This window comes from Pararge aegeria, chromosome 6 (assembly GCF_905163445.1).
Source record: "Pararge aegeria chromosome 6, ilParAegt1.1, whole genome shotgun sequence".
Taxonomy (NCBI): Eukaryota; Metazoa; Arthropoda; class Insecta; order Lepidoptera; family Nymphalidae; genus Pararge; species Pararge aegeria.
Window position 1 is genome coordinate 3855815 of NC_053185.1, and position 21124 is coordinate 3876938.

The 21124-nt window shown below is 37.2% G+C and overlaps 1 protein-coding gene across 11 annotated transcripts in view; it reads left to right on the forward strand.

Annotated features, from left to right (window-relative positions):
- Positions 1-21124, forward strand: part of LOC120624764 (serine/arginine repetitive matrix protein 2) — a 36618-nt gene that overhangs the window by 8450 nt on the left and 7044 nt on the right. For 10 of the 11 annotated variants that reach the window (XM_039891481.1, XM_039891482.1, XM_039891483.1 and 7 more), the window contains exons 4-10: positions 9136-9357; positions 11357-11416; positions 11953-11979; positions 12059-12091; positions 13042-13150; positions 17137-17189; positions 17277-19433. In XM_039891481.1, the coding sequence (XP_039747415.1) occupies positions 9136-9357; positions 11357-11416; positions 11953-11979; positions 12059-12091; positions 13042-13150; positions 17137-17189; positions 17277-19433 (2661 nt within the window). The remainder of the gene's footprint in view (positions 1-9135; positions 9358-11356; positions 11417-11952; positions 11980-12058; positions 12092-13041; positions 13151-17136; positions 17190-17276; positions 19434-21124) is intronic. The other variant, XM_039891484.1, reaches the window with a different exon arrangement.

Sequence of the window (21124 nt, forward strand, 5' to 3'; positions counted from 1 at the left end):
ATGTGATTCCAAAAGGGGTTAAATTATATAGGTGGAAAATTATTAATAATAATTTAAACTTTGACTAAAAATTTTACTCTTTTATTTAGGTTATGGAACTACTAAGTATATCGTGCCAAGGCAAGCTCGGCCTGAGTAGGTACTTATTATCATAGACAAGAGGTTATATTGATTATTATCGCCCTATCCCTAGCATAAAGCTTATACGACAATAATTTTGCTTAATTGTGTAATAGAGTATGCTTGACAAATAATTGGAGAAACTGTTACCATATAGCATAGGTACAATAATCTCGATCCCTCTTACTGATATTTTTGCAAGAATGGTAGGTACTGATTATGAGAAATATACAAAGATCCTTTTAATATGGAAACATATTATTTAACGATTCAAAAGATATTGAAATTTGTCAAGAAAATGTTAATTTAAATACTTAATTATTAATTAAATCTGAACAGCTACGAGTAAATTTGTTATTAACTTTAAGGATGTAGTTGATTTACTGAAAAAACCAAGAGAATTACTGATAGAGATCGCTGGCAACCTCTTTTACTACCTTTCATTTGGACTTTAATTGCTCAAATCAATATATATATATTTCTTGTGTGCGTGTGTATGTCACTGAACTCCTCCTAAACGGCTGGACCGATTTGAATGATTGTTTTAGTATGCGTTTGGCGCTGGGGTCCGCTAGTATATTTATATTTTTCGAGAGTATCAAAAATACCTAAGTGGCTTTCTCGATATCGCTCCAAAAATTATTATAAATTCGGTTTTCAAATATTAAACAATTTTCCGAGTGTACCAGAGAACAATACATATTAATTAAGCAAACAGCACGATGTTTTTTCATGCTATTCAATAGGAGAGCTTTCAGTTTCAAGTATTCATCAGGCTTGATTGCTTGCCAGCCTTTTGTTTTCACGATTTTTGTTCCGCTAAAATATAATAGAAAATTTTCAACGTATTATCCTATCATTATCATTTAGCGTAGTCGATAATATATCGAATATAATTTTGTTTTGATCTCAGTTTTTTTTTTTAACGTGTTGTCTTTTTCGTCTTAACCGATGTGTGACCACCTTCGGGCGTAGGTCTCTTCTGCTCGATATTTCATGTGCCTTTTGTGTAAAACTTAGTCGACTGATGTTACTGTTCCAGCACCTTTTTGTTTGTACGTTGTCCAGCAGGCGTGCACTACATACAAGTAGAAAAGCACTGCCTACCCTAAAATTTTTGTATATCTCATAAAAGAGAAAAAAAATCCATTTCATGCCATCTTTCTTCTTTATGCATATCCTGGTCAAAAAACCTGTGCACGCCTCTGTAGTCCACTTATTGTTAGCTATATTTGTACGACAATGACCATGAGAATTTAGCATGTAATTCTTGCCCTATTCTGAGCAACGTGCCTAGCCCTTTACACCTTTAGCATCGGCTCCTAGCCCTTTACACACATAACAACTGTTATCTGTAATTTATATTTGGGATGTTTCCACAAATCTATAATAATTCATTCTAAGTTTCATGAGTCATACTTTGAACATAAATTTCTCTAATCTATATGCACATAGTTCAGTTCAGCACATCCTCATTAAAAAATAGCCAAATACTTTTATAGAAAATCGGCAACATTAACATACTCAAAAGCAATAGCTAGTTAGACCTTGACTGCAATCTCGCCTGAACGCATGTGATGAAGATGGTTGCGGGCTAACCTGTTTAAGGGTATAGCAGTTATGTTAAACCAATGACCCTAATCGGTTTCCACGCGACATCCGACACGTCTTTGTCGGGGGGGTGGTGACTAGCCACTGCCGAAGCCTCCCACCAGACAAAAATTGCCTCTCGACACTTGCTTGTAAATTCGTACTTTTCTTTGCTGTTGATCTACCTGTACCGACCTATCCATGTCCACATTCAAAACTATCTCGGTTGCTTCTGAAAACTTTTTGGCATATATTTATTTATCTATTAGCCACACATGTTTAATGCACGATTATTAATTATTTCGTTCCATTAACACACATAGCAGGGTGAACATGTTGACAAGGTGTTAATCATTTAGCACTTGGCAGTTGGCGTGGGCATTACAGTTAATCTTAGACCAATTATATAGATATAGAGTAAGTTGAAATGTATGCATTTCAAACTCAGCTACAGCTTTGCCGACGTGAACCGTATGCCTACTTCCCAACTAATGTTATTGATGCGCAAGTTGCTGCGTGAAAGAAGGACAGCCCAACAAACACATTTACCCATTAAATATTTGAGGGATGAAAACATTCGGCGGGTGTGTCGGGCGAGAAAAAAATTGCCCCACCCATACTTGCTACCTCGTACTTAAAATGAATCACTCTTGTTCTATAAAAAGTTTATATTTCTTGTTGCTATTTTCTTTAGCCACAGTTCAACTACATTTTTCATAAAGGTTGGCCTCTTATAAACTAGATGTTGACACTATAAACTCGAAATTAATATTCTGTATCAAGCCTGTCTTTGTCCATTCCATCTATTATAAAAAAAAAATAGGTACACTATTAATAACAAGAAATTTGGAAAATCCGTAAGTTTTAAACATAATTAAAGAAAACAAATTTGTGAATTTTAATCAAACGACATTAAGGCAGCCATTTTCAAAAGGAAATAATCCAGTGGCGTTATAAAGCTTATAAAAAAAGGAACGGGTCTAGACTCATTAAGTTTTACGGCCGTAAGCCTGGCATATTTTTTTAATCAGTAATCTTTTGTACCTATCCGTAATAAACAAAATAATTGTGTTTTAAATATATCGAGTGTGCTATTTCAAGTTCTTCTTGACGTACATTTATATGTCATAGTAGCTTATAATTAAACTTTGACCCAACCCGCACCGCTTTGCTCGGGTACATATAATTTTTGATGCAAAAACTGCTTTTTGTGACTTATAAAAGACATATGCTGTCGTTTCTTCTTTGTAGGCATTTTCAAGCTCTACAACTGTCCTCTAAAACTCATATATTTATCACCGTAAGACTGTTTTCGTGAGAAAGGTTGTTGTTCGCCAGGTTTTTTTTGCAAATCAGGCAATCGGGAAAAAGTCTTTTCAACTTTCAGTTTAATATATAGCTTAATCTTTAAGTATAATTTATAGCCTATGACACTCACAAATAATGTAGTTTTCAATTGGTAAAGGAATTTTCAAAATCGGTTCTATAGATCCAGAGATTACCCACTATAACCAAACAAACTTTACCTCTTTAAATAAATATAAATATACTACGACAATACACACAATCGCCATCTAGCCCCACAGTAAGCGTAGCTTGTGTTATGGGTACTAAGATATCTAATGAATATTTTTATGAAAACGTATAATACACATAAATACTTATAATATACAGATAAACACCCAGATTATTATTATATTCTTTAAAATATTTAATAGCTATCTTTTAGTACCCATAATACAAGCTAAGCTTACTTTGGGGTATTGTCGTAGTATATTTATTTGTTTATTTTCTGCGAAAAACTATTTCAAAACATTATACAACAGCTCCTGTCGACCTAAAAGCATTTTCAACAGCCTCTCCGCGGAAAAGGTCAAGTCTTACTTCACTGCAAAGAACATAAAAGTCACATTTCACCTTGCGGCGATGAGTCGTTTCGAATTTTAATTGTTTGTGGTGGCTTACATATTCATCAATATAGCTTTTGACTAACAATAAACCGTCTTTTTCACCTTTCATAACACACACACACATACACATACATACATACATACACACACACACACACACACACACACACACACATTTACACATACGCACACACACGAATACACGAATATGCACACATGCACATTCACAATAAACTTATAGCACCCCGAATGAAATGGAAATCGGCATGTAATGTTCTCATAGGCGTCTACCAATTCGCACTTGGCCAGAGTGGATGGCTATGGCCTAAACCTTTCACACTCTGATAGGAGACCCGCTGGCCCAGTGCGGATTGGTGGACTTCATACGCCTTGAAGAAGACTATGGAGAACTCTCAGGCATAAAGGTTTCCTCACGATGTTTTTCCTTCACCGTTAAAGCAACTGATATTTTAAGCGCTTTAAAATACACACAACTTAGAAAAGTTAGAGGTGTGTGCTAGGATTCGAACTCGACCAAAATTGAAGCCGAAGTCCTAACCACTAATTTTAAACACCGTTTTTTATGAAACCTTAACTAAGTCCACTTAATATAAATTATGATCTAAATGAATGGGTAATTTGTTATTGTGCATAAGTACATGTAAAAACCATTTTGGATTTTAACAAGGCCGTAGCCGATAAAGATACGAGATATGCAGCTGAAATGTAAAAAGTAGCCTGTGACAGTTTTCATTGAAACGGTTAGGCGAGAAATTCAGTGCGGAGCGAAGATGTGCAGCGTTAGACTTATTAAGTTATTGTGAGATGAGGTGATTAAACTATGGCTTCACTACACTACTTAATATAATACCTTTAAACGAGCAATTCTTAACCGTTAAGCGCAGCGTTGGTCGACCCCCAACGAGGTGGACAGACGACTTTAAGCACGTAGGTAGCCGCTGGATCCAAGCGGCACAAAACCGTGGAATTTGGAATTCCTTACTAAAGACCCATGTCCAGAAGTGGACGTCTATCGGTTCTTATATGCTTTTATTTAGTATGCAGTGAATCGGGCGCTAGTTAATCGATTATAGCTAGGTTTCATTTTCAGAAAAATGTAATTTTTTCTGGGATGTCAAACAATAAAAAAACTGGTACAATATCATTAGAATAAATATCGCCACCAGGTACAAGGTATAATAGCTCCGGTGGGAAATCGATCCCAAAACTAATTGACCCCGGTTCTAGTCCAGATGATTATTTTTTCTCCTTTATTACAAAGCTTGGTCATCCAGAGGTAGGTACAAAAACTTAATAAAACTCTGACTGACTGACAACGCATACTTTAAATCGTCTCGGAACACCTACGTGTTCCAGTCAGTTTTTCCATCGTCAAAATACCTACTATTATTATTTTAAAATTTTAACGCGTCCCATTTTATTTTATTTTTTACCATTTTACCTCGTATTTCGAAAAGCAGAATGGTCGTTTACGAGTTATAATGGCGGCGAGAGCTTGTTAGTCAATAATATAAGTGGTCTATTTTCACACAATTCCGCCCCACTAAGCGTAGCTAAGTTTTCTTGCGCTGAATACTCAACGCGCCATAAAAGTTGGAAATGTGTACCTACGGCTAATGGGTCTGTTAGGTTTGAATGAGGTGAAGAGCGGTTTTCCTAATTAATTAAATCGATCCAATTTTTTTTCGTTTAAGGCAGTAAGGATTTTTAAATGTCATGTTTTTGTAATACACCCACTCGTAAACGGTAAATTATGAATACGTGAAAATAATGTTATTAAGACTGATATGTACGTGTAGTGTTCATTTTTGAATGCGCCACTTATTCTCCCCTCGTTCGTAAACGATAAATAATATACGTAAAGTTAGTCAATAATTACACCTACATTATCACTATGCCTTCTCGGTAGACACTTGCGCTTAAATGTTTAGGTCCATTAGAGGCGGGAGTGTAGCAAGACTGAAGCGGCCAGAAAATGCGTCCAGTAGCCTTAGTGCAAGATTTACTCGCTCGAAATCGAGGAGTCGTTTTCGAGTATAGAATACTTAAACGTCGAAGTAGAATTTTGATTGTGTTTCAGCTCAAATTTGCAAAACGTTCGTAAAACAAAAAACAAGGTAAAGGATTTGCGATTCTAAAATTATTGAGATTTTACTTACCATACCATTTACCATTTTACTTCAAACATGCAGAGTTTAATACTCGAAAACGACTCCCCCATTTCGAGCGAGCATATCTTGTACTAAAGCTACCGCAGTACCTTTAGCCTTTACATATATCAGCGTGCTAATAAACCACAATGACATGACAATTATTTTATTTAATCTTTTTATTTGTAGAATACAAAAAGCGATCACTGCCAGGCAACCTTAGGATAAGAACAACAAGAGCGAGAACAAATAGGTGGTGTAAAATTATCATAAACCTATATTCAAATAACTACATACATAAAAAAAAGGGCATGAAATAAGTTCATTTCTGTCCTAATATTAGTCGTGTACACGGTTTCTGTATGTTCTTAATTCTGTGGACGCATGTTTTTTGCGGTAAAACTGAACTGCCTTTGGAACAGTCATTTTATAGTGTAAATAAGGTTGGCTCCGTCACTTCTTACTGTTACAATAAATTAGCAAACTTTCCACTCGGTACACTGTCAAATTATTAATTTGAAACTATAGTATCACTATAAATGTGTATGTCTTAAAAAGAAGAATAGGTGTAGTAATTTCACAAGAAATAATATTTATTAAAATTTGTCCATTTAAAGCAGATATTGGTGCCAATTCTGTTGTAGGTTAACCTCTCGACGAATGTTAAAAATTTATAAAAATAGAGCTTGACTTGTCTAGGGTTTCCCCTATTGTAATTGATACAGCAAACCTGACATTTGGTGTAGATTAGAAATGGTTCAATCGGCCCCAGTATTTATTTTATTTTCTACGTTGCCCTTTACATTTCTACTAGCTGTCGCCCGCGTTTTTACTGTTTTTTACAAACTCCCGTGGACACCGTTGGTTTTAATTGGATAAAAAGTAGCCAATGTTACTCTCAGTTTTAACTAACTCTATAGCAAAAGTCGATTTGATTGTAAAAACTAAGCAATTCCGAAATACAAACGAACACACTTTCGGCATTTATAATATTAGTATGGATATACGTATAATATGCATCCGGCTCCGCTTTCATCTCTCACAAGATAGAAAAATGAATTTTAAAATGTAAAATGTAAATAGTTGATGTTGGAAAAGAGCAACTGCTGAATCTGTTTTCTGAACCGGTCGTAGAGTCACTTACAAACAGACAGACATGACGTTTCAAAAGTGCTTATATTAAGCCTACTTCAAATGAATGAATTTTGAATTTTGAGTTTTATAGCTTGCCAAGTTACCAGTATCGATCGGTAGATTTGTAAGGCTTTGTTAAACAATAAATCATATCCAAGGAAGAGAAATGTGTCGTGATAGCGTTTGTAGATAGAGAAACGTACACACTTGTACGTACACAGCGCATTAGCTTTTGGCAACTGCCTGTATCAATCCCAAATCCAAAATAAACCGCAAAACGTAGCCAGAGATACACGTGATACAATTGTAAAATAGGAACACTGACGCAGTTTCAATTCTTACGTTTTACTCATGTTTTACTGCCTACACGAAAATTGCGGTCAGTCGCATTGCGTATAGGCGTAGCGATGTATGCGTTTTGCTCGCAGCGACTTGACCTGCGTTACAGACTTCTAGAAAATTCTTAAGTTTTACACGTGTTTGAATGCCGACGCGATAGTTGCAGTCAGTGGGCGGGCTTACTACCATAGCTTTAAAGCAGTATTCTATTTTATATGGCATACCTTGATGACCTTGACTCGTGGGACTTTAAAAGTATATTTTTGCCATTGTGGTATTTTAAATACGAAACTATTTGCTATCTATTTTCGGCTCAAATTCTAGACCTATATTTATAGAATTTACTTGAAGGACTCAAGTAAATACTTGACTTGTGGACTCAAGATAATTTTTATCCCAGAAAATGTGAACCTTTCCCACCGGAAAAACAGACCTATATTGTTACCTAAACCTTGGAAAAGAAAGGCCTTTTAAACCTCATTTATTTCAGGTACGCCTAGTATAAGCACTTTTGAAACTGCTTGCAAACTCTACCACCGGTTGGGAAGATTCAGATATTTAGATCCTTATATTTTAATTCCGTTTCAACAGATTTTAATCAATATTGAAGGAATATTGATGGTGATAGTGAATCCTGGCGTCGGACGTAGGATTAAAAAAAAATATTTTTGTGTGTTGATTTTCGAAACAGTCTCCTATAATACTCCGCTATTTCCGCTCCGCAACACTCTAAGATGTTGACTTTACAATGCACAAATGCAAAGCCTCTGTATAATATGAAGTCTGAATTTTTTTTTCATTTTCATTTTTAAAGTAGGTCGCGATTCCTAAAGTAAGCATTAGTTTCAAAGGGCAGGAAAACCCATTGTAGCGAGTAGGGCGGTGTCAGAACGGAGATGGGTTGTTTGCGCAGGGTGCGCGCGTCGCGTGCTTCCTGTTATTACTTCAGTAGCGCCGCCGGGTCGCCGCCGGTCGGACTACAATGTAACCTCACGCCCCACGCCTTCGCAGTCTTCCAGCGGCCTCGCCGCCTTAGTCTAACTAGCTTTAAGAAAACAAGTCTTCCACTAGGTTAAGGTTTTATTTATAATGCAACGTGGTAGAGCGTCGCGTCGCGAACACAATAACCGTGTGGTATTCGAGCGTCTATGGCGAGGCACTTTCCAGGCGGTCCTCGCCGGCTCGCGTAGAACGCGCGCCTCCTCGCACGACCCCAACCCAGACCTGTCAATCGAACCGATCAGACATCCCCCCATCATGACAGACCCATTAGAACCAGCTCTGAGGACCATTCTGGAGGGACTCAGAAGCTGCTGTTGTCGATGCAGTTGCGCCTCCAATCGCAACAATGTTAACAACAATTTGCAGGTCTGTCTCTCCAATGAGGAGGAGAGGAAATCGATGCGATCCGTCATAAGGTGTGTTATTGTACCGATTTACTAATCACCGCAGTATACGCTAACTTGATCGAATGTCGAGAAATCAATAATATCGCATTTCTATAAATGTCACGCCTTCGTTAGTAATATAATCGGATTTTTAAACGATTTCACGCTACGCTACATAAAATATAACTTTACGATTCCGTGCCGCAGTAGATTGATTGTGAACGACTTAGATAAACTAGTATTTACCTATATGAATTAATTGACTATTTCCCTATTCTAGCGCACTTAGGTGCTATACAGGTAAATATAACCTTGTTTCCAGCTAAATTGGAGCTTATGCGTTATACTATTTTAGATGAGATTTAAATTCACAAGATTGTGACTTCAACAGTTAAATAGCAACTTAGCTCTCCACAAATTAAAAGATTCTTATGAAAATTTGATTGTATCGGCGGCCATTTTGAAATTTTGCTGAATTTCCAGTGTGCGCGAAACACATGCGGTGGCGGAGGCTCAACAAGAGAAAAATGCGCGGCTCAGGGACGCTTTCGGAATATCGCCGCGGTTCGTGGAGGGGACGAGCCTGGACCCAGAGAGGAGGGCGCGTGACGAAGCTCAGAAGTATCCTCTAGTGAGGACACCCAGCCATGAGAGGGACTCTTCTGTTCGCGACACGCACGTCAGCAAGAAGAAAAAGAAGCGAAGGTAATATAATGAACCTACACCTCCATTAAAACGGTGACATCACAGTATTTACAATGGAATGGTCCAATTCGAGCAACGTTTACCTACAGAATTGACATAGCAGAGTTTTTAATTATCCTAGCATAATCATTATGAAATGTGCAAAAAATTTAAAAAAGGAAAGTTCTGTTACTGGTTTTTGATAAGATTTATATTTTAATTTAGTGAAATTAAGTTAAAAATAAAATTTCATAATAAAGGCACGGTAAGTCGAGTTATTTGGAGTAGGATCTCTTGAATTGGGCCATTCAATTACTCCTCCTCCTTGTAGTTTAATAAGTTTTAATTGATGTGTCGATAAAAGCCTTATTAAAGTCTAGTAACTTGAGCTATTTTATTAACTGCTTTAACACTTCAGGATTACGGTGTTTTGAACATATACTGGAATTGCCTCCCGGTGTCGTAGCGTGATGTTATACAAGCCTGGCTGGAAAAGGGTTCCTAGGCCACAGCCAACGGGTGCATAGAGGGTATGCACAAGGTATGCAGATGATATAAAATGAAGTAAATCTCTAGTAAGAGTTATAAATACTTAGTGTATACTAATAGGTACTTACAATTCTATTCTTAAGGTTTTTATCATTCGGACTGGAGATTTTTTTTTATTTTATATCATTTACATACCCTGTGCATACCCTCTACGCACGCTTCTGGGCACAGCCCATAAAAAATATCAGTCATAGCTTTTTGATTAAGAGAAATTATGAAACGGATAATTCAGCTTTTATAGTAACCCAGAAAAATATTTGACAACCCTAACCAATTTTAATGACTTGAAATCACATTTCTGTTTCGTATGTGTGCGCGAACGTAAGTGTAGATTATAATATTACCTATCTATGTAATTTTTGCTATTGCAAACACAGCTGATCTAATGGTTGTCATTGCGTATTTTTTATGACTACTTTGTCTAGGAAAAGTATTGATCCCGGGGAAAATTACTAGTATAAATGTTTTTCTTTATGAACTAATATCCCATACATTAGTACCGCCATACCAACTTGCATTACAGCCTTATATAGCTTGCTTAATAAACCTATACAATAATAAATAAAATAAATAAAAATGCCTTTATTTCTAAAAAGTATTACAATTTTATAAATACTTTACATACGTACATACTATTTTTTTTTAAACATTTACGTTTAAGTCGCCTACGGTGCGGCGGAGGCCTACTCCCCCAAGTCTTGCCAAAGCTTTCTGTCGCGAGCCTTTCGCATCCGGGCCACACCTCTGATGAAAAGAAGGAGGTGCCTTCTTTGTCGTCTTCTTTTCCTCGTTTTATTTCTTGGAACCCATTCCGCCAATTTTTTAATCGGTCTCTCTTGTTGCAACAACAATTCTTATCCTTTTTGTTATATATACAAGTTTTGATATCTTTCGAATCTTTCTATTACTTACTCGACCTTTAACTCTTAAACCCAACATGATCCTTTAAATTTTTCTTTGGCAGCTGGCCAGTTTCTCTTCATCTTCTTTTCTTAATGTTTGGCAACTTTATGTGAGAGATGGCATAATCAATACTTTATACAACTTTTATTTTTTATTTTTATACAACATTTTTTTTTTATTTTTATACAATATTATGAATTATTAAATACACTCGATTTCAATAAAGGTTCGTCACAAGCGCGTTATTATCAGTCAAAAATATCTGATAAGTTATTCTTTTTTCAGTACATTATTAGTACGGCAAATAAGTTACACACTGCTGTGATATTACAGATGCATTAGAAAAACAAAAGAAGATTTCAATATTACTTTATAAGCATTTTTGAAGCTTCAAGACGGTATGTTTGTACTGAGTAGACTCACTCAACTTTGGCAACAATCGAGGCGCAATAACGCATGTGATATTATTGACCGATAAAAACGCATCTATCCCTAGCCTAAAAGTATACTTTGAATGTATTTACGAGTAATTTAACTTTACATATGTATTATTTTTATCTTATTCCAGTACATCACCAGAAGCCAAAAAATCTAAGAAGAAAAAGTCAAAGAAGAATAAGAAAGACAAGTAAGTTAAATTCAATAGTAAGTTTGAATTATGTTTAACGTGTTCCGTACATTAAAGAGTAAAATGCTTGCTAAAATTATTCGACCATCTCTTAAAACAAATATGTAATAGCAATATAAAATAGCAATAGGATCATCGAGGTGACCATAAAAGCCGTGAAATGACTTGAACAAAAGTTTTGCACGCTCTTATTATAGTTATTACTTTTTTCAGATTTTTAGCTTGCTCTGTTAGTTGTTTGGGTAAAATTCCCCTTCCTTTTAACATATTGAGTATTTTTTAATTAAAGTATAAATTAAAACCTTATTATATATAAGGGTTTTAATTTATCTTCAGTCTTATTTATATGTACCACTGAAGCATTTATAATTTTTTTTATTTTTACTAACATGTATTCTATGAACGTTTCAACTGGCGACCATTAGAGCCAAAACTGTTTACTCCAATGACATACGCATGGAGCCATAAAAATATCATCTTGTATTAGTTTGTTATTTTATTTCAAAAAGATGTTAATGTTTTTTTTGTAAACTTAGACAGGTGAAGCTAGAATTAACTAAAAGGCAAGTGTTTTCTTTTAACCTAATTTTATGTGGTTTATTTTCGCGTTGAATAAATATCTAAAGGATCATTTATTTTCAGTCAAAGAAAAATGTTGTGGAGATTTATTCGTAGGTATGCAAACTATTTAAACGAGATTTTAAAGATAAAAGCAATCACTAATATAAGCCGATTTTTATTGCTTTAAATGTAAAGTTTAGTGAGTCAAATTATGGAAATACTCTAGCCTTTTAACCGACTGATATTCAATAAAATCTGAGCACAGTTCTGCTCCCCTTCCATGGGACAGAGAAGCCGCCTCTGATGATATTTTAAGCCTTCTAAAATAAAAAATGAACAATGAAAACTAGTGCCTCCTGTATAATTTTGCGTCACAATTATTGTTGTACGCGAAACTTGTTATCGGTTGATTTTCTTTTGTAAATATTATTGTTATAATAATAAATTGCAATTAAATATTATTTTCTTTAACGGTCAAGGAAAACGTCGTGAAGAAAACGCCATGCCTGAGAATTCTACACAATGTTCTCCGAGGGCTGGTGTACTTTACCAATCTGTACTTGACCAACCCTTCTTTTTCTGCACGGATTATACTCCCTGACAAGAGATAGAATGTCCGTCTTCCAAATCCCGGTAATAAGGAGTAGCAGAAATTGAACCCGTTTATTTTTAAAAGTATGTTATTTGGATATTATTTACATATGTCCGCTAACACTCGAGAGTTGATAAAGCTGTGGCAGAAGATAGCATTTCGTCCTTTTCCTGGAGAGCAAAATAAATAAATAAACTATGACAATACACACAGCCCCAAAGTAAGCGTAGCTTGAGTTATGAGTACTTTGCTGACGGAGGATTATTTATATGAATAGTACATAAATACTTTTAATATACAGATACCCAGATACTGAGAAACATTTATGTTCATTACAAAATCATTGTCCAGTTATGGGAATCGGCCTTGGACTCAGAAAGCAAGCTATCCTTGCTGATAGGAGACGTGTGCCCTGTATTGGGCCGATAATAGGTCGACATAATATATATAATGTATATTCTGTTTGTCTTAGACAAGACAAGAAAAAGAAGAAACGCTCCAAGTCGCCAAACGAGAGCTCCAGCAGTTCAGAAGGTGACAGCGCTTCCAGCTCCGAAGAGGAACGCCAGAAGAAAAAGAAGGTAAATATCAGTTTAGGCCAGTGATTACTGACTTGCCATATGATTTAGCAGTTTGTGGTTAGGTCATTTATTATTCAAAGATTGTGTTTCGGACAGATGCTGTACATAAACAAATCTTTTTTTTTTTGTTATATATCGTCTTTTTAATGAAAATAATGAAGCCATTTTTAGTAGACCTATCCCAAAAAGGCCGTTGCTAGAGGCTCAGTATGCCTCACAGTCTCGCATTAGAGCACTTTGATTGGTGACTGTTTGATTGGCCCAAGCGTGGGGATCAGCCTGATAATAATGTAACTCACGATCTATTGCTTACGCGTCAATCAAGTAAAGAAAATGGTAAAGGGCCAAAACTTACAGCCCAATTCTTATCGAAGGTTATCGGAATTTTGTTGAAAACCCAAAAAATCTTTGTAGCTTTATAAAATTATTGAAAAAGTTTAGGCTTTGTATATTGTTTTGTTTGAAGATTCATATTTAAACACGATATGTGTAACACAAAAAAAAAAAAATCATAATTTATCAACCAAACCACGGTCAGGAGTCCTTCAGGGATTGACAAAAAAAATCTAGCATACATATAAACACTTTTCCATATTGGAGACATCAGGACGTCCAGTACACATTTATTACAGCGAGGCTTAATGACAAGGTTGCTTGAAAGCATTCGGCTCCGCTTTCCTCTCTCACAAGATAGAAAAATGAAAATTAAAATTTAAATAATTTATGTTGGAAAAAAGCAACTGCTGAGTTTCTTGCCGGCTTCTATTTAATCTGCCTTCCGAGATGGTAGTAGAGTCACTTTAAACAGACAGACTTGTCGTTTTAAAAGTGCTTATATTAGGCCTACTTGAAATAAATGAATTTTGATGAGAAGAAACACTCTCCTTTATCCGATCCGATTTATTCGTGTCAATCGAACGATGTATAACACCATCAGCCTACAAATGCAAAATAGGAGAGAGTGATGTGGAACCTTAAACGGTTATTAACACGTATTAGTAATTGGAGTTGTTAGCTTAACTAACGAATTCCGACCTGATATTTTCTCATCGAACGAATAGCTGGGAGCCGCTGGAAGCAAGCGATCCAGAACCGTGGATTTCGGAACTTCCTACAAAATACCTATGCCCAGCAGTCAATTGGTTGAGGTGATAATGATGAGCTGGTATTGAGAATTTGTTGAATACACCCGACCCAGAAAATATAACCCAAAACTTATTGATCTGTGCTAATAAAATCATTAGACCAACGAGTCTTTCATTGTGTACACTGAAATATCGAATAAAAATAGATATAACTGTCCCGGAAGATCCTGACCGATACATATCTAGATATTCCTTTAAAATGGAATAACAGTATATTTTTTGTTGCTTGTGTCTCAAAAGAAATGAAGTTACATAATCTTTGAATTCTAAGTTCTTCATAGTGATTACTGTCTCTTGTAATTTTAAGAGGTAGTGATGGTAATATTGGGTCCATGATATGAGTGTGTAATATGTTTAATAGCTTTAAGTTCTTTTTGGGGGAATTTCTTGTCACAAATACACTGACATGTCACCAACCTTAACTCATAACGCCCTCTAGAGGATAATGTCAATAGCCTACGTAGCACTGTGCTTTCTTTTTATTTGAACCATAATAATACCGATCTTGTTGATCTTACATGAAATGCTCTGGAATCTTTTGCACATACCTTTCAAAATTTTAACTTTATATTAATTGTATAAATTATTTTACACATCCCTATATTTTTCTATGCATTCGTCCATAAGCTGTGGAATGTAGTTATCACAATTTTGTTTTGCTATATTTTTCCTTTTCTATACAAATCCCCTGAGCATCTTAGAATTATTGTGAAATTACTCGAGCCGTTTAAATTTTTAAACGGACATACAATCCGACATGGGCATAAAATCTGATTTGTGGTTTAATGTCTTTTTACAATATATTTTTTTTTTCAATTTTGTTTTGCTATATTTTTCCTTTTCTATACAAATCCCCTGAGCATCTTAGAATTATTGTGAAATTACTCGAGCCGTTTAAATTTTTAAACGGACATACAATCCGACATGGGCATAAAATCTGATTTGTGGTTTAATGTCTTTTTACAATATATTTTTTTTTTAATTTTATTTATATTTGTTTGTAAATACAAAAAATAGACAGTAAAAATTATCTGTTTAACTGTGCATCATTTCATAGGATAGCCATCTTTATCTGAAGAAATAACGTATACTGTAAGTATATCACAAAACAATAACACTCAATAAAACACTGTTAGGTGAAAACTAAAATGATATGTGTTAAATTTGTTATTGCATTTTCATATACATTTGTGACTAACTTAATTTGCGAAGAGATTATACAATATGGGCAATTGTCAGGGTCTTATGCACCGTTTAATGCATGGTCTTTCGTAGAACTTTTAAAAAGATGGTGGTATCGCTATTTGCAGCGTGAATGCCCTCATGTGTATTGGAAAAACGTGCTTTCATGTTTCTTTGATAACTATTCGATACTCAATTATTATCTATACCCTTAGTACAATTTATTCTCACTCGCAATCGAGAAGTCGTTTTCGAATATTAAACTATGTATCGCCAAGTGAAATGGACCTAATGGAATCCTGAATTTTTGATTTGCAAATGTACTGTAAAAAGCAGACAGATTTGCAGGAAAATTTGAGCTTTAAAACAATACCAATAAGATCAATTTTACTCCGATGTTCAAGTATTTCCATACTCGAAAACGACTCTTCAATTGCAAGCGAGTAATCCTTGTACTAGGGCTACTGATCACGATTGATGTAACGCTCTGTTCAAACTGAGGTGCTATCTGAGTAGGAACAAAGGACGGAAGTCGCTCGCGACCAATCTCTCCACTGACTCGCATGGACGTGTTCAAACGGAGTATCCTAGATTGACACGACACTAAAGACGGGCGCCGAGTCCCATCCCAACGGAATTTAATTTTGATCTCGCGGTTTAAATTACTTTTTCACACAAATTTATCCTCGAGTCTTGTGATTCTTCTATTGCTACGGCTAACAAGTCAACAATAAAATTACGTGGTCCTCTAACCAACAGAAAGCAGTAAGGGAAATTAAGAAACAAGCTGAAAGTGGCATAAGTTTTGCTAGCGAAAGAACTTCATTAAATCGCCTCAGTTTGATCAGACCTTTAAACGTAACTATGGGTAAATGTTGAAGTGTAACGTTGATCTGCATTAAATTTTGAGTCTTCAGTGCCGGATATAAGCACGTTTTTGTATCGCACATTGTTTAATCTCCACATTGATCTTGATTGTTTATAAAAATGTAACTAATCCATAACATTCTCCCTCTTCTCATTGACTCAAAACTAATTAAGGATGCTCCACATGTTTAAATGGTATACACTACCACCACCGTTTGTTGCATAAGGTACGTCCCGAAATATTACATTTGATTTTGTGTAATACATGTATTTATGTATTTAAGTATCTTACGAACTTTCTATTAACATTGCAATGTGGTTACTAAACTAGATGATATTTTGTGTAAAAAGGAGTACATGCACTAGTGCCAAATCCTATATTATTTAAGTATGAACATTTCTACAAAAGAGAGTGTTATGGATAAATATTTTATTGTAATGTAATATAATAAAAAGTACAAAAATACCTAACAATACGTCCATTGAATTAATGTTTTAATCAGTATTCGCTTTCGTGAGTAGCTTTTTTAAACAGTGAATTTTAAGTTAACGCCTCTAAATTGTTTTATCTCGTTCTAAATAGAAGTGCATGTGTAAAAATTATTGTTTTTTTATTTTATTTTTAGAAATTTTTCAATCACTACCAAAGACTCGTGAAGTGAGGAATTTCAGATTATTGAAGTAAATATGTGTTTTGTTGCCATAACCACTAGTATTCTTGTATTGGCACTGGTGTTAATTGCCAAATTATTGCAATCTGATTTTCATGATTTAATATTGATTTTTGAACAGAAAAAGTCGGGAAGCAGGCGCCGGGCAAGCAGTGTACCATCTAGCCGGGAGAGGTTAGTAAATTAATGAAACTAAGGACCCATATACACCAACTTTACTATAGGATCAAGAACACGTTCTTAACGACTTCATTGTTTCAGTTCTCCAGTAAAGCAGACTAAAGAAAAACAAAGGGATCGTCCAAGCGAATCCAGTGATATACGTAAAAAAAATTGGGAACGTCCTAGTGAGCCGCAAGATAATGACAGCCGAAAAAAGAATTGGGAAAATGAAGAGCGCAATAGTTGGTATGAGGATAACCAAAGAAATTCAAGACCAAACTATTCCAATAGACGGCGCGACGAACGAAGTCAGTCAGCTGAGCCACGTAGATCGGTTGATCGACGTAGATCAGTCGATCGACGCAGATCGCCTGAGAAACGGCGATCTACTGAACGAAGGCCATCTCCAGACACAAGGCGCAGAGATGAACGAAAGCCATCACCGGACACATGGCGCAGAGATGAACGCAGGCCATCACCGGACACATGGCGCAGAGATGAACGCAGGCCATCACCGGACACAAGGCGCAGAGATGAACGTAGGTCACCAGATTATAGGCAAAAATATTACGGAAGCAAAGCAGATAAAAACAGAGAGGATTATGAAAAATCAAGGGATTCTAGGCAGTCGAAACGTGAGCGGGAAAGATCACCGTCTCGTTCCGAATCCGAGGAACCAACGTCCAAGAAATATGAAAATAGAGACAGGAGACCTCAACGACAATCAAGTGACTCGCCACCTCCAGAAAAAAGACGACGCAGAAGTCCTTCGCCTGAAAATAACAGGAAAGACGTTTATAACAATAAAAAAGAAAAGTCAAAAGAAGAGGTTAAACAGCGAAACGACAAAAAGCGACAAGAAAGAAGCGAGTCGCCTGAGTATAGAGGTAGTCGTCAGGAAGAATTTCGAAAAAATGAAGACGACAAAGGACGCAGAAATGACAATGACAGACACTACAAGGACAATCGCGATGAACCCAAACGAAATAAGAATAGAAGTATTTCAAGAGATAGACCGGAAGCATCTCAAGCATATCAGGAACTTGCGCCTGAAATCAAATCAAATAAGAAGCAATCACGGAAGGCACCTGAGAGATATTACAAAACCGCTAGAGCCGAGCGCTCTTCGTCTTCTGACTCTGAAAATGAAGCACCGCCAAAGTCAAAAGTAACTAAAACCACACGAAAACAGAAAAGTGAATCTCCCCCGAAAGAGAAACGACGGCGCAGTTCATCTATAGAATACACAAAAAATAAATCTCCGGATCGAAAAGCAAATGAAAAGAAACCAGATATGTATAAAAGTAGTTCAAAATCATCAGAACAGAAACGTGATGACAGTAAGCAAAGAAAAAAGTCACCCACACCAGTGGAAAAGACTCGAAAAAAAATTTTACGGAGTAGATCGAAGTCTTCTTCACCCGAGCGTCGACACTCGAAGAAGGGGAAGCGAAAAAGCAGCACACCAAACAGAAAAGCTAAAAAGAGTTTGTCGCCCAACCCAGACCAAAGAATAGATAATGAGAGGAATGATCACAAGGAATCTCACAAAGAAAGGTCTAGGTCGCGGTCAAATCACAGGAGCCGTAGCACATCGAGCCTAAGCTACTCACCGGCGCGTCGCAGTCCGGAGAGATATCGCGACATTATTGAAAAATTGCCAGAAAAAGATAAGAGGAAATATATTAAATCGCCATCTGACCTTCAGCCAAAGAAAAAGAAACGTAAAGACTCCGCCGAGAAATATAATAAACCAAAAGCCGCATGTATGCGCAGTTCATCCAGCGAAAATGAAGATTCGGAAGACGACTTTCTGAGCCTCGACGAAAGAGCCCGACAAGAGGAGATGGATAACAAAGAGTTGAACAGACTTAAAGAGAAATTAGCTTTAATGGCGAAAGCTTCGATGGAGCGGAAGCGGATCGAGGAGAATTCGGACGGTGCTTCGACTTCGCAGGCCGTCCAGGAAAAAGTCCCTGAGGAAAAAGAAAAAGCTTTGGAAAAAGGAAGTTTCAAATTAGTTGACAAGTTGACCCCTAAAGTTATCAATAAAACTCCGATTAAAGTTGATAGTCCAAAAAAGGAAGCACCAGTGAATGTAGAAAGTTCCCCGGAAGTAAAGAAGAAACACGATAGAAGCACGTCCCGACGCAGCTGGTCACGGTCGTCGTCCCGCTCGCGTTCAAGATCCCGATCCCGGTCCCGCTCCAGATCAAGATCTTCCCGGTCGAGATCGCGTTCATACTCTTCTTCAAGGTAAGTTTGTATAGTTCAACTCCTCAAATATTGAACTCAAAGTAAATGTGTTGACATTTAATTAAAAATATAGAATATTCTGAAACGTCAGTGCGAATGGACTGAGCTTATCATGGAAATTAAACTTTTGCGAATCTTAGCTGATTGAGGCGGTGAAAGCCCAGAGTAGGACTTTGACTTCACTTTCGGGGAGGCGAATCCCGACACGCACCTCTAACTTAGTTATGTGCGTTTTAAGCCAATAAAATATCACTTGCTTCAACGGTGAAAGTAAACATTTGTTGCGGTTCTAGTTAGAGTGTATTAAAAGATGGAACTCGTAATCACAAATTTATTTAGGGTAACAAGGTCAGCGGTCGTGGGTGAAAGGGCCCGTCAATTAGTTCGCTTCCAAATTCTGCAGTGGCCCTTGTAGCCGTTGATTGCGTGGCCCAGAAGGAACAGGCGAAGGCGAGGTGGTCTTCAGCTGCACCAGGAGACGGCACGTTGACGGTGACGTCGACAACCACAGGGAGTCGAACCCGAAGCGAGGCAGGCGAAGACGAGGTGGTCTTCAGCTGCACCCGGAGATCGGCGTCGGAGGTGACGTCGACAACAACAGGGAGTCGAACCCGGAACTTGAAACTTGAAACTTGAAACTTGAGACTTGAGGCGAGGCAGGCGAAGACGAGGTGGTCTTCAGCTGCACCCGGAGATCGGCGTCGGACAACAGTAGAGAGTCGAACCCGGAACTTGGGTTTGAACTCGAACTTGAAGCGAGGAACTCGAAGCGAGGAACTCGAAGCGAGGAACTCGAAGCGAGGCAGGCGAAGACGAGGTGGTCTTCAGCTGCACCAGGAGATGGCGTCGGAGGTGACGTCAGATCTCGAACTTGAGACTTGAGACTAGATCTCGAACTTGAGACACGAAACTCGAACTTGAGACTTGAAACTCGAACTTGAGACTCGAAACTCGAACCCTGGAATTTTCGTCCAGCGTGTGAAAAATAATTCCGCTTCAACTCGTCTGATTGCAAACACGTGGCTCAGCTAAGCGGCAAGCACTGCGCAAGATGGCGGATGCGTTGTTCACAATCAGACGGAGTTTACATTATGAGAGCGTGAGAAGCATTAAAATAAAACAAAAGACATTAAGACTAATATTAATTAAAAGATAGCAAATAGCAAAAGGTACGCGAGGTTATTAGCAAAATACAGAGAACTACTATAGTATGAGAATCTGGGAATTTATCGAAATAGGAAACTTAATTATAAAAAAAAAAGGAATTAAAACATTTAGATGAAATTTTAACAAAGAATATGCAAGGATTAAGCCAAATATGATCAATTGCATGGGTCAATGTGCGAGAACAAAGAACAAAGGCAACGAGCGTAATGGCCGACCCGCATGCGTGTAATTTACCTAATTAAAAGATATTCTAACGTCTAAACTTTAAGGAATCGTTCAACACTTACCCGATACACGGGGCCTAGATAGCTCGAGGGTAAGCATCCCTAAGGTCTAAGGCAAAAAAAACAGCAATCAAGTGAGAGTCGTAAGAAAAATAACGCGGCGGCGGCCGCACGGCGGCCGCGCGGCGTCCAGCCTCTAGCAGAGACCTGGGCGACTGACGAGCCGCGCGAAGTTAGAAAGCCGCGAGCGCGGCTGGTCCCCGCGCACCGCTCCCCTCGCGCCGGGATACCAGTTTCGCG